Source organism: Pogona vitticeps, chromosome 4, assembly GCF_051106095.1.
Source record: "Pogona vitticeps strain Pit_001003342236 chromosome 4, PviZW2.1, whole genome shotgun sequence".
Classification (NCBI taxonomy): domain Eukaryota; kingdom Metazoa; phylum Chordata; class Lepidosauria; order Squamata; family Agamidae; genus Pogona; species Pogona vitticeps.
Genome location: NC_135786.1, coordinates 233103509 through 233118325, shown reverse-complemented (window position 1 = coordinate 233118325; position 14817 = coordinate 233103509). Strand labels below are relative to the sequence as shown.

At 44.2% G+C, this 14817-nt stretch overlaps 1 protein-coding gene across 1 annotated transcript in view; it reads left to right on the top strand.

Annotated features, from left to right (window-relative positions):
• The window catches only part of FAM135B (family with sequence similarity 135 member B), a 175758-nt gene that overhangs the window by 150422 nt on the left and 10519 nt on the right, over positions 1-14817 (top strand). The window contains exons 10-16 of the mRNA XM_072999371.2: positions 1585-1740; positions 2991-3064; positions 4173-4327; positions 6299-8300; positions 10022-10188; positions 11114-11205; positions 13975-14072. Of these exons, the coding sequence (XP_072855472.2) occupies positions 1585-1740; positions 2991-3064; positions 4173-4327; positions 6299-8300; positions 10022-10188; positions 11114-11205; positions 13975-14072 (2744 nt within the window). The remainder of the gene's footprint in view (positions 1-1584; positions 1741-2990; positions 3065-4172; positions 4328-6298; positions 8301-10021; positions 10189-11113; positions 11206-13974; positions 14073-14817) is intronic.

The window sequence follows — 14817 nt, the reverse complement described above, 5'->3', positions numbered from 1 at the left end:
AGGTTGTCAGGTGCCTGGCAAGACATAAATGTTTCAGCACGTGGTCAGCAGTCATGGACAATGCGTTGCTATACATATCTTGGAAAGGGAGATTATGTTCTTGATAGGATATTCTGGGAAGCACCAATTTCTGATTGCTATTTTAATCCGTTGGAATTGATTGCCAAGAACGGCATTTGTGAAAAACAGAATATCCATTCTGAAGACTATTGGTTATTATTCGTTCATCAGTTACATTGATATTACACTTTTCTTTCGGTGACCTCAAGGGGGGCACACACAGCTCTCCTTGCACAAAGGATTATTCAGTATTAGCAAATGCACTCAGAAGGGATGTGCCAGCAGTTTTCCAAAGAATCTGATCAGGGGTTGTATGAAACCTGAGCTTTCCTGGTTAGCTAAAGGTAAAGGTTCCCTTGACATTTAGTCCAGTCGTTTTCGACTCAAGGGCGCGGTGCTCATCCCCATTTCCAAGCCGTAGAGCCAGCGTTTGTCTGGTCTGGTCACGTGGCCAGCGCGACTGGACACAGAACGCCGTTACCTTGCCATCGAGGTGGTACCTATTTATCGACTCGCATTTTTTACATGCTTTCGAACTGCTAGGTTGGCAGGAGCTGGGACAAGCGATGGGAGCTCACTCCGTCATGTGGATTCGATCTTACAACTGCAGGTCTTCTGACCTTGCAGCCCAGAGGCTTCTGCGGTTTAACCCACAGCGCCACCATATGGACAAATGCTGGCTTTACAGCTTGGAAACGGAGATGAGCACCGTGCCCTAGAGTCGGACATGACTGGACTAAATGTCAAGGGGAACCTTTACCTAAACACATAAACATTATACATCATTTAAGTGTAAGGTAAAGGTAAAGGTTCCCCTTGACATTTTAGTCAGTCATGTTCAACTCTAGGGGGAGGTGCTCATCCCCATTTCCAAGCCGTAGAGCCGTAGAGACCATCTTCCATTGTCATGTGGCCAGTGCGTCTTTACACGGAACGCTGTTTACCTTCCCATCGAGACGGTACCTATTTATCTACTCGCCATTTACATGCTTTCGAACTGCTAGGTTGGCGAGCAGCTGGGACAAAGTGACGGGAGCTCACTCCGTCACGTGGATTCGATCTTATGACTGCTGGTCTTCTGACCCTGCAGCACACAAAGGCTTCTGCGGTTTAGCCCGCAGCGCCACCACATCCCTAACATTTAAGTGTAGGGTTTTGTTAAAACAAAATCAAAAGTGCTCTTTAAGATATGATCAGCCAAAATATATGGTCTCATCATATTTCAAAGCCACGCAGTAGAAATGGCCAGCACAATCCACAGGTTCATGGATGCAGCTGAATCTGAATATCTAAGCCTGCATTATGTCAGAAAGTTTCAACAGGCTGAGTCACTGCATGATTCCACAAAGAGAATAATCCAGTCAGAACAGATAACATTGAAGTCTTGTGGTTTTCAACAGAATGAGCATGCAGGCTTGCCGAACGTTGTGAGATTCCTTAAGAAATATTATTTGTTTAAAAAAGTGCACTTTCCAATAGCTGTCATTTATGCATCTCAGTAATATCAATATGTCCTGCTTCCAGACACAGAACAACCCAGAAAAGATTGCAGAGCAGATCAGCAAAGACATCACCTGGCTCTGCTCTCATCTCTTGGCGCTGTGGACCCAGTTTCTGGAGATTGTAACCCTGCATTCTGATGTCACATCCTACCTTGTCCAGGAGCACCACACTCTGAGGGTAACGTTGTCAAATCATGCCTCCCCAAAATACATAGAGATGGAAGTTGATATGATGATGATATATGATAAGATATTAGTTTTAGGGACATTGCAGGATCTCCCTGTGACTCTTTAGGGATTTCTTAAGTTCACAACATTTTGGTTGTTGTAGGTTTTTTTGGACTGTTTGACCATGTTCTGGCCGAACAGCCCAACAACCATCAGAGGCTGACCATGAAAGCCTTCAAGAATGCACATTTTTTATCCCATGTCTAAGACTGCATTTAAAAAAAAAAAGGATGTAAGCTACATAGATGGAAGTCAATAAGGATGTTGCCATTGTGTCAGCTTGAACCCCTTTCAAATTGTACGCAAGGAAAGGGTGATTTTTTTTAAAAAAATGTACAATTTTTGAAGGCTTTCATAGTCAGGATCGGATGATTGTAGGTTTTTCAGGCTGTTTGGCCGTGAAGGTTCTGAAGGTTTTTCTTTCTACCGTTTCACTAGTCTCACAAGAGCCATCAAACTGAGAAAACAACACCAAACTGAAGAAGATGAACAGCCACCCACAAATAAAGTATTTCTGCCATACATCAAAGGGGTCATGGACCGCATAGGGAAACTGTTGAAAAAACACAACCTAGAAAGAGTATTTAGGCCCACCACAAAAGAAGATGGAAGCCAAAATATTTGCTTACATACATCTGTTTGTTAGTCATTGTTGTAAGTTTGTGTGCATGTGTACAGACACACAAACATACATTCACCCCAGAGGGAGACAACAGCTGCGATACAAGGATATCTGCAAGCGTGATCTGAAGCCTTAGGAATAGACCTCAACAGATGGGAATCCCTGACATCTGAGCGTTCAGCCTGGAGGCAGGTGTCGCATCATGGCCTCTCCCAATTTGAAGAGACCCTTGTCCAGCAGGCTGAGGCAAAGAGGAAGTCACAAAAACAGCAAAACCAGGGAGCTGGACAGGGGAAAGGCTGTATTTGTCTTCAGTGTGGAAGAAATTGTCACTCTCGAAATGGCCTCCTCAGCCACACTAGACGCTGTTCCAAGTCCTCCATACAGAGCATGTTACCATAGTCTTTCGAGACTGAAGGATGCCTAACATAACATGTGATAGCAAAATTATGCAGCAATTTTCCATGTGCAGGGAAATGAGTTTCCAGAGGATTGCGGGATTGGGTTGCGTTCAATTTTTGTAACATATAATTGGTTGTGAAGGATGCTCTGTACTATAACATGTTTTCCTCCACCAGGTAAGAAGATTCTCTGAGGCTTTCTTTTATGCTGAGCATCAAAAGCTTGCTGTGTTGACTTTCCAGGACAGCCTGTACGTAATTTTTGCAAAACCGTTTCCATGATACTGTGTTAATAAATAATTCTGAGTTCATTGTCCTTCTTTCGTCTTTCCTCACAATTTTTGGCCTATATCTAGCAGTGTTATTACCTTGGTGCAAAATCCTACCTGTGTAGCCGGGAGTGAAGTAGCAAAAAAAGTGCTGTTGTATAATTCAGCACAACCATGCAAGTTCCCCTCCTCTCTGCTAGCATAAACATTGGATGTAGATCTTTAAACTGGTCACTTCTCTCTGATTTAGTTTTGTCTAGCTGAAGAGAGTGAGTGGGTAATTGTTATTTTCTTCTAGTTGATATGAAATCTTTTCCCACCTTTAAGCATTTTAGAGCTTTCAAAATAAAGAAATAAAAAATGTTTTCTGAGAAATAAGTCGCCACTAAGTGAATATTACAAGTATAGAAATCTCTAGTGAGGGGAAAAGCTTGCAACAGGCTAAAATAAACACAATGGCAAATAGAATAGATTCATTCACTGAATGGGGCTTAGGAAATGAAGTCTCTGCTCCAGAGGGCCTGCTCTATATCTAGCCATTGGATTTAGGAGAGTGCCTCTAAAAATGTTTAGGTAACTAGACAAGAGGCTCAAAACTGAGATTTCATGGGAAACAGTTGGCTGCCAAGGAGGGGAGCGGTTCTTAAAAGTGACCATGTGTTGTCACTTAGCAGGCTTTTGTTTACTTTTACCACTCGATGGCCAGGAACCCTGCCTGAAAGCAGGGAAATAAACATTCATATGTCATCAATTTCACTTATATGAAAAACAAAATGCATTAATATGATTTGCCCATGAGATGTCAGTTTTATTATTTTCATATCTTTTGTGTATTGATAGCAAAATGGAACAGGAGAGTGCCAAAAAAGTTTTCCCTGCTTGTTGAACTGGTTCATTGCTTTGAAAATGCTTATAGTAAACAATATTTCCCTAGTGCAAGGTTAAAGGTACTAAACTTTTAGGGTGGTTTTAGGACACTTTCTAAACCTCTTATAATTTTTTTAACACTCTTAAAGAGACAAGGTACCAAACCCTGATAATCAAGTACACCTAAAATAACCTATGTTTCCCCTATCTTCTTTCTCAACAGTATCCAGCATCATAGCCAAGTTTCGTCAGAAATCCGGAGCTCTGAGTACCTCACCAGCATGCCACCTCTGCCTGTAGAGTGCCTGGACATCGATGGAGACTGCAGCACGTTGCCCGTTATTTTTGAAGACAGATATGTAAACTCCCTCTACAAAGGTGGGTGGTATGTGGCGCTTAGTCTGTAAGGCCTTGGAGCGTCACAAACTGGCCAGCTCAGTGGTTTAGGCATATGGAGCCAGAGGTTGGGAGTACAATTCCCCACTGTGCCTCCCCAACAATGGCTGGACTCAGTGATCCATAGGGTCCCTTCCAGTTCTGCAGTTTGATGATGATGCTGATGGTGGTGGTGGTGGTGGTGATGATGATGATGGTAGTGGTGGTGGTGGTGGTGGTGATTAAACTTCAAGCAAGTCATATCTTAGTGCCATAATGATCCAGGTTAGCATCAATTGGTATGGCTGCCTGTGTTTTGAACACATACCAGGATGTGCAACAACAACAACAACAAAAACTGACTGAGCAAGCTATTATGCTTTTCGTGCATAATCGCAGAGGTGAAAACACATCATTTGCCATAATAAGTCTGGATTCACACCCATCCCCCGAAAGTTGAATATTCCTGTAGCTATCCCATACCTAGTTAGTTTCAGAGGCCTGTTGGTTGAGGGCGCCTTCTAGTGGCCAAGCATGGCTCTGAAACTCCTTGCCAGAGAAGCCAAGTTTGGCCCATCCATCCATCCATCCATCCATCCATCCATCCATCCATCCATCCATCCATCCATCCATCCATCCTTCCAGTGATAGTCAAAGACCTGACCTTATTAGCCAGGCCTCAAATTATAAGACTTTGCCCAATGTGCTGGCTCTTTCTTTGAAACATTATTAGCATTCTTAATCATTTTTTTAGTGTTTTAGTTTTAATGTTGTAATGAATTTAATCATCATCATGTCCCATCATGTCAATTTTGACATATGGTGACCCTTTTTCAGGGTTTTCCAAGTAGAGAATACTCTGAAATGGTCTACCATTCCTTTCTTCTCAGGGAACCATGGGACTGGTGCCGCTTGCCCAAGGCTACACAGGCTGGCTCTACTCCCAGGAGACCCAGTGGGGAATCAAACTCCCAACCTCCGGCTCCTCAGCTGGATACCTAAACCACTGACATATCCAGCCATGAATTTAGTCCTATTTTAATGTTTGCAGTTCTGTCGCATCTTAATTTTCTATTTTTCAAAACAGTTTTGTTTTGAGTACCAGTTCTGGGTGAAAGACTTATGAATACAATAAAAGTAAGGGGGGAGCCCATTTTTATAATTTTTTTTCATAAATGCACCTATTCAGTTTAATTTAGCAAAATTCTAGGCACTCTAGCTATATAGAAACCACTTTGCACAACCTTTTATAATCACCAACACTCTCTAGTAGCCATCTACACAAAACCTGTAGTTCATTTTTTGTCACTCATGTACAAAGCATCAGACAATTGTGGGTGCACTGGATTGGGTGCTGTTACCTTGGTATGGCTCCATCCAAGGTCCTGCTCCCCAGACCTAAATATTTAGGGTTGCCACCAAAAGTTGACATTGACCAAGGGTTTCCTTGCAAATCAAATCATCACTAGATGTTTTACTGCCAAAAATGGCTGTAAGGCTTCAATTTAGAGGTCATTTTTTTTCAGAATGATGCCCCTTTGTTGCCACCATATATGGTAAACCAAAAACAGGCGGTAAATTCAAATCTGGAAGTTCTTCCTTATATAAAGCATCCAGCAAAAGGTACGAGAAGCTAAATTATGTTTTTAAAACACAATATGAAGAATCTTACTGGTGTTCCTGTAAGGTTTGTGTAACTAATGGATGAGATGCCACAGTTTCAAATCAGGTGTGTGACCGGACACACAACTGAGACATGCCTCTGCACTCCATCAGTTGGCAACACTTCTCTGTAGCAACTTACACAAATATGAGTAGGATCCAGGTCCACCTTTAGCAGCAGTTCTTGAAATGGAGAGTTGGCACAGCTTTACATATAGGACGAGCAATTTTTACATAAATAATTATTTTCTGTCACCTGGATACGAATTTAGTGTGCTGGCTTCTAGGCTAATTTTATTCTTTCTTTTTCAGTCCAGGGCTTAGACGTTTTGTCAAATTTTGTGGTTTCTTCTGTGGATAATTCGCAAGTGGACTTAGAGAAAAAAGACTACCCTCCCACAGAAGATGATGCTGCTTTAGCAAAGGGAGATCACAGGATGAAGGCTCCATTCGTCATCCACACAGACAGAATAAATGGGAAATCATTGTGTAGTTGTAGCCATTCAGAAGGAGATTCTTGTAAAGTTGAGCATTTCAAGGATCCCTCCACAACTCAGGTATATGCAACAAGTGGAAGTGTCCAGTCCCATGAGAATCAGTCAGACCTCGGTAGCAGGCCAACAGCCCTCCTGAAAGACCCTTCAGAAAGACTGACGATGCCAGTGGAGTTTTCAGAAGACCATAATAAGTTCACAGGAGAGGTGGAACCTTTGGACGTGAAGCCAACGTGTAACGGTGCCCACCAAAGAGAATCAATGGCATTTATGACTCCCCAGTTTGACAGTGACACACGTGGACATCCAAACCCTGCGGACAGGACTGAACCAAATCAAGAAGCTCAAAGGGATCCTTTGGGGTCTATTCTCATGACTGACACAAATGGAGAACCCGGTTATGAGAAGCCAGAAAATGAGGGTGGGGAGTCTTTGAGGGCATCTGATATTGGCTCAGCGAGCCAAGCAAAAGAAATGGAAGGGGCCAAGCCTTTTTTGAAAGAGCAAAGACCACAGGAGCCTGAAGAGTTTAGTTATTCGTCAGGCATCATTAAAAGATCTTCCTCGCTAATCTCAGACTCGGGCATTGAAAGTGAGCCCAGCTCAGTCGCTTGGTCTGAGGGAAGGAGCAAGGCCTTGGAGTTGCCCAGCGACCGAGAGATCCTTCACCAGCTGGTCCGGAGATGCACAATTCACCGGAACTCTTTGGAAGGTGGGCACACGGAAAGTAACACGAGTTTGCCCAGTGGCATCCAAGCTTCACTCACGTCAATTAGCTCTTTGCCGTATGAAGAGGAAGAGCGGGAAGTGGAGCCCAACAAACTGACCAAATCTATCTCGGCTCCCCAGATCAGCAGCCCCGAGGAGGCGGTGGACGACATGGATATAACCCAAAATGCCAATACCATGTCAGACGTTGCAGAAGGGAGAGACGCGGAGGTAGAGTATCCCAGCATAGCTTTAATGGGAAATGTTTCCAAGTGCCACCCTGTCAGAGGAGATGAAGGACCACAGCTATTCACCATGGCGGTGAAGCATCCCGAATTCATCTTTGAACAAAATGGTGGCACGTCCGACTGTCCAAGGTCTGTTGAAGGCTCTTCGGAGATGGACTACAGATTGAAAACGGAAAAAGAGCCTGCACTGTTAAAGCGAAAAGGAAATCTAAATGGGACAGCTGTATACCAGTTACCAAACAGAACACGGGAGGTTGACTTTGGAAGGGCAAGTGACCACCTAGATTCAAATGTTGCTTATCTTAATGCGTATGCTGAAGAGGCAGATTTGCACAGAGGCCACTGCCTGTCCTCTACGGACTTTGAGGCTTTCTCGCACTGCGAGGCACAAGCGCCTGACTTTTGCCCCACCGTTGCAGCATCATCAGAGGAGCCCTCAGGTTCTGTTTCAATAGAGGAACAGGGTGATAGCTCTCTCGCCAATGGCAAAATAACATCCTGCAGGGTAGCAGTTTCTGACTTGCAAGAGATTGAGCTGGACAACATAGGCACACGCAGATCCTCCAGTGGCGAGCTGGAAAGCCAAGAGCTCCGTATCGTCTCAAGCAACACAGGATTCCATTCCGTCGTGCCCGACGCGTTGGTGCTTGAGAGCAAAAAGGTCATCGAGGCTGTCAACTTGTCCGTTTCCTGTACAGCCACCTGTCTTCCTTTCTCTTCAGTCCTCAAAGAGTCTCCGCCAACGGGTGGCTTCTCCTCCAAGCAAGTCACTTCTCCTATCACTCACCAGCCCGTGGGCTCCTTTGGGGTCATCTCCTGTGAGTCCAGCGACGTGGACGAAGAGGCCAATGAAAGAATGCTTAGGTAAGAATCGATTTGTTCCAAGGGGTGGGGATGTTTGTATAGCATTCAGTACTTCCACGGTTTTTCAGCATCTACAGAGGGACCTGGAACTGACCCCCTGCAGATAGTGCAACCATACTGCAGCTACTTTTCACCTGTAAAGCTCCATACAGGTAGGATCGGAAGTTAGCAATCTGTATGTACTCCTTTAAGACCTCCCGGGCAGCATCGGAGTAATCAGTTGTGCTTCTTGCACTACATTTTCGGCTCAGCTGTAGAATTTATCTGAACATGCGGTTTGGATTTATGTAACCAGCTCTGTTTAATCATCCAGAATCTGCTTCATTCCTTGGGCTCCCTGGTTGTCTATAGAGCACATGCCAATGCTTACAGGGGTCCATCAACATTGTCTATCCGTAGATATCGAATGCAGGTGTAGGGAAAAAATTGTAAGGTCTGTATTTTTCTGTGAAGTTACCAAATCGGAACCTGGTGGCCTTACATAGGAATCAAAATATACATATAGTGAAATCATCACGTTTCAGAATGTTGCTGCTGAGATCATAAATAGAGATGGGGGTATCCCCACAGACGTGGAAATAATGAGGGTCCACCCCATGGGGCCAGACTGTCCACTCATGATTTCGCCACTGCTGCTGGCTCCACTGAGGTTTCCTATCACTCTGTTCTCCACAATGGATGAGCCACTCTCCGATTAGCCACCTCCTGCCAGGACTGGGTAATCAATTGTGGACAATAGCATGATAGGAAGGCACTGTGGAGCCGGCAGCAGCAGTGAAATTGTGAGTGGACAGTCCGGTCCCATGGGGCCGGACCCTCGTTATTTCCACCTGCACAGGGATATTCGTATATGAATACCCCTATCTCTAATCATAAACACACATACACACAAAGATGTTCTGTAGGCTGGGAAATACACAGGAATATATTTTATGGGGGGGATTCAAAAGGGGGGATCTTTTGCAAAATTGGTACGTATAACAGAAAAGTATGTAAAATATACTTTTTTTTAAAAAAATAGGTAGCAGAAAAAAATTATGTGGCATTATTTGGGCAGACTTCTTAAGATAAGCGTTGCCATATTTAAAAAGGGATGTGACCACAGGCCACAGCAAACTTTCAGGGGACTGTGAAATTTAGCCTAATTAAAATGCATACAGACATCCATCCATATATAAAGTGTTCAAAGAGGGGACATTTCTTGTGTCACAAAGTTTGGTTTGTATGTTAGCGGGGGAGGCGATTTGCATTTGCGACTGGGAATCTAAATAACTGATGTTTTCATTGAGATCTGTACATATGAATGTTAGTTGTTTCTAGAGATGGGCTCTTACTGTGGTTCAGTGTGGTTCGTCGGATTGGGCCCACAGGTGTTGCACAGGTGCCCCAGATTCTGTGCCCTGCCTCCTCAGAAGCAGTGCCACAGGTTCCCCTGCCGTGCCTCCTCTGTTTGGGCGCCCGCAGGAGGAGGCGGGGGCGATGAATTTAGGGCACCCACACGACAGCTGTGGGCCCAATCCGCTGAACTGTGCCAAAGCACCGAACTATGTAAGTGCTCGTCTCTAGTTGCTTCTGTACAATTGACACCTTAGCTTTGGAGAAAGGATTTGACCTCCCATGCCAAGAAAACCTAATCTAAACTAAAATAATCCTCTGATTTAGAAATGTCACTTCTTGTTAAATGCCCAGCTCAACCTGTCATTTATTAGTGTATTCTCCAGTTTTTATCAGGCCAAGGAAAAATTTAAAAAGGAACTGAAGACTGAAGGATTTCTGTACAGTGACTTATCTGTACTAGCTTCTGATATCCCATATTTTCCACCAGAGGAAGAGGAAGAAGATTTGGAAGATGGGATTCACCTTGTGGTCTGCGTCCATGGGCTGGATGGTAAGCACGGGCTTCACAAGGATCCATGGAACACCCCCCTCCCTCCCTGAAATCATATGACTCACCCTAGCGAATGATGATGCCGTCATTGGTGGGACTAATACAGAGGCTGATTAGAAAAGCTTTGCCAGAGGGAATCCCATAAACATTTCAGGGGAGGCGATTAGGGCTATAGTCATTGCTAGATATGGGCATGAACCAAAGTTCGCTGATTCGTGCCAGTTCGTTTATCGTCCGAACGGGTGTGCAGCTCTTCAAAGTCTCCTTCGTTGGGCACCCACTCGGAGGCAGCACCTGGAAAAGGTGGGACAAGGAAGCCAGGCTGCTGCCTACAAGAGGAAGCCGAACCGTTCATCACCAAACACCTGCTCAACGAATAAATGAACCGGCACAAACAGCTGAACCCAAGATTCGTGATCATTTCTAATCATTAAAAGTACCAGGAGGAGGCAGCGCTGCTGAGGTGTTGGATATTTCTCTCTGTGAACCACTTTGCCTTTTTTGGAGCCACCAAAAATGCATTAAAAGGAAGGAGTGTACTTTGCCGTTGTGAAGTCGTTCATACAAATTGCACCAGCCGTCCCCCTTGTGAGAATGTAACATTCAGGAGTTGTGATGCAGGATTTGGTTACAAGTGTCTAATTGGCACCCCATACGTATAACTTAGAAATCCATTACTTCCACTTACTCCCAGAGCAAACAAAGGGACTCAGCTTTCCAAAATGGCCAACGTTGGCCATCTCCCTTCTGTTAAATATGGATTTGTGGAATAGTAGAATAGTCTCCAGATAATTACTGTGGAAAGGGGTGGACCCAAAACAGCATACCTAATCTCCTCAAGTAGGGTAGCAAGAATGGAAGACACGTAAGTGTATGATGTTCTCCAGAATCCGTGTCTTAGCAAAGTCTATTGATGTTTTCATAGGTAATAGTGCGGATCTTCGACTGGTGAAAACTTTCATCGAACTGGGTCTCCCTGGAGGAAAACTTGACTTTTTGATGTCAGAAAGGAACCAGGTATTCGAGTCATTCTTTGTATTTATTTATTTGAACATTTCTCCTTCCTGAAGGACAATTTGTTTTTACTAGAATATTTTATGATTTGTAATCCATATCTCCACCTTTCAAAGATCTGCTAAGTACAGCTAATGTTTCACCAAACGGTCAATGAAACAAAATACGAATTGGTCCTTTTTCTTTTGGTTTGTGGTTTGTTTCATGCTCGTCTCTAGTTAAGGTGCATCTCAGTTGGGTGTGTCATCACATGCCTGATTACTCAACCCAGGTGTACCCCAACAGCTTGTCAATTCACCCCAACTAGCTGGAGAAGATTATATATATATGTTGTTCAAAAACCAATAAGATACCAGCCTGAAGAAAACACAAGTCATGGGCCAGGGTGTGGACTCACCTCCTTCTATTACCATCTTCACACAAGAATTGGAGGTTGTTCATGACTTTGTGTACCTTGGTTCAACTATCTCTGACACCCTCTCCCTGGATGTCGAGCTGGATAAACGCATTGGCAAAGCAGCCACCATGTTCTCTAGACTCACAAAGAGAGTATGGCTCAATAAGAAGCTGACGACACATACGAAGATCCAGGTCTATAGAGACTGTGTCCTGAGCACACTCCTGTACTGCACTGAATCCTGGACCCTTTGTGCCCAGCAGGAGAGGAAGCTGAACACCTTCCATATGCGTTGCCTCCGATGGATTTTTGGCATCACCTGGCAGGACAAAGTTCCAAACAGAGTAGTCCTAGAACGAGCCGGAATTTTCAGCATGTACACATTACTGAAACAGCGACGTCTACATTGGCTTGGGCATGTCGTGAGGGGATTCCAAAGGATCTCCTGTATGGAGAATTAGTGCAGGGAAATCGCCCCAGAGGGAGACCACAGCTGCGATACAAGGACATCTGCAAGTGGGACCTGAAGGCCTTAGGAATAGACCTCAACAGATGGGAAACCCTGACATCTGATCGTTCAGCCTGGAGGCAGGTGTTGCATCACGGCCTCTCCCAATTTGAAGAGACCCTTGTCCAGCAGGCCGAGGCAAAGAGGAAGTCACAAAAGCAGCAAAACCAAGGAGCTGGACAGGTGACAGATTGGATTTGTCTTCAGTGTGGAAGAGATTGTCACTCTCGAATTGGCCTCTTCAGCCACACTAAACATTGTTCCAAGTCCTCCATACAGAGCACGTCACCATAGTCTTTCGAGACTGAAGGATGCCTACAACAACCAGCCACTACATTGATAGGATTGTTTGGGTTGCATATATTTGACCTCGTATGAAAAATATAAAATCCAGAGATTCTGATTTGTTTTGTAGTGGAATTTAACCTCGGGACAGGAGTGGGGTGGAAATGTGTGGTAAATAAAATGTGTGCATTTGAAGGGCTGAGAAACATGCTTTTATTTTATTTTGTCTTTTCTTAAGGGTCTGGCACCCTCGCTGGTAGGCATAATCCTTTTGATTTTGCTGATCTTTGGGTAACTGACTAGTTTCTGAGAATCCTTTTCACAGCTGGGTGCTCATCTTGTGTTTCTTCACTGATGTATTGTTGAATTGCTTTCTAAATGAAGTGAGTTCTGGTATTATAATTTGCATAACTGTGTTTTAGCTTTTGGCTTGCTTCTACTCTTCTTGTATGTCGCCTTCAATCCCAATTCCGGGAGGGAAACAGAACAAATAAATAAAGTCAATACTGTAAATAAATAAATGCAGTCAGATAAATAAGTGGATAGCACTAAGAATACTAAAATTATTGCTTATATCTAAATGTCCTGCTTCCCCCAGTGGCCAGCCAGGTGTCTCTTTTGGAACCAGGGCATGAAGGCAGCTGTTTACTCTGAATGTTGCTCCCTGCGATAGGTTTTCAGTGGTACACTGCTTCTAAATAAGGAGGTTCCACATGCCTTTCCTTTATGCCCTGTGATTAAATGGGGTCTTTCATTCCTAAAGAAGATGTAATGTTGAAGACAGCAAGTTTCAGAGAAAATAATTAGCTATCAGTGCAGGCAAAACAAACAAGCAGGAATCTATATTTAGTTTAGAAGGGTGCTTCATTGGGAATTGGATGTGTTCATTTTTTTTCCTCCTTTCTCTCTCTCTCTCTCACTTTCCTTTTGAAAGAGCTGCAATTAGTGAGATGGATTTTTCTCACCCACACAAAGAGACATTAATTACGGGATACATTTCCCGGAATCTCTACCCCAACATCTGATTATTACTTCCCTGGCATTTCATTAGCTTTGAATCTGATGCAAAGCTCCGGGGATTATGAAACAGCCCAGTTCTACATTTGCCACCTTGATCCCAATGAATTTTGCTCTCCAAAGTATTTCCTTTCAGTTTCTCCCAAATGGCAGCATCTGGCTTCGCATCGCAGTCTAAGAGCATCAGTGGTCTTCACCAAGTGCTAATTAACCAACAGGCTTCAGATGGAATCCTGTTTTAACCCAGCAATTTGGGCAGCATTTATTGTGTGATGGCTGCACAATACCGCACGTGGTACTCATTGCAACTGTGCTTCAGTCAATGGATGTCAGCAGGATGATAAATTCTCTCCAGGTCTGAGTCCAAACTTTGCAGGAGCTATTGAAGGTGGCAAACCCTGTCTTGCGTATAAGCCTAGAAGCTCAGAGAGTTACTTTAAAGTTTGGACTAAAAAACTAAGGGGATTCCTCACCTTCTGCCCCATGGACGTCGGAGCTTGATACTGGCTGTAGGCAGGAGGCACGATGCTCGACTGACATCATTCTCTCTCTTGCTCTTGCACAGACGGATACCTTCGCCGACTTTGATACTATGACGGACCGGTTGCTTGATGAGATCATTCAGCACATTCAGTTGTACAACTTGTCAATATCGCGGATCAGGTAAAAATCAAGATGGGGGCAAATAGGCTAAAGGTCTCCACCGGGGTTATCTCATGGCAAAATGTCTGTGGAATATAGCATTGAAGAAGCAACAAACTGAATAACAGTGGAGTAGGACGGACCCTGTATCCACAGGGGTTGATTCCAAGCTTTCCCACCTGCCATCCACCTGCACATGCTGAAAAACATGGATTATGGCTAGAGATGGAGATATTCATATTTGTATACGAATATCCCCCCACAGGTGGCGTTAATGAGGATCGAACCCCATGGAGCCAGACGGTCAACTCACCAATTTGCCGCGGACATGGACAGCACAATTCTACCAATGGCTCCGCAGCGCACGATCCGCTCGCCACTCTTCGACCTTGCAGTGAGGCTTCTCCCGCCTCCTGCCAGGAGTGGTGAGTGGATAGCGCGCTGGAAAGCCATTGGTAGAATTGTGCTGTCCAGATCGGATCAGTGAATGGAGTGACCCTCATTAACGCCACCTGTGCGGGGATATTCGTATTCGTATATGAATACCCCCATCTCTAATTATGGCAAACTCTACATGTGGCATGATTTCTGGCTCCCTCTAGTGGCCAAGTCTGGTAAGGACATTGTGGAAATATATTTTTTCCAGTGAACACTATACATAGCATGATCTCTGGCTCCCTCTACTGGCCAGTTCTGGTAATCTCACATTCAGAAATATATTTTTCTAGAATTTTTCTCTTAATATTTTTAATATTTTCAGTCTGTG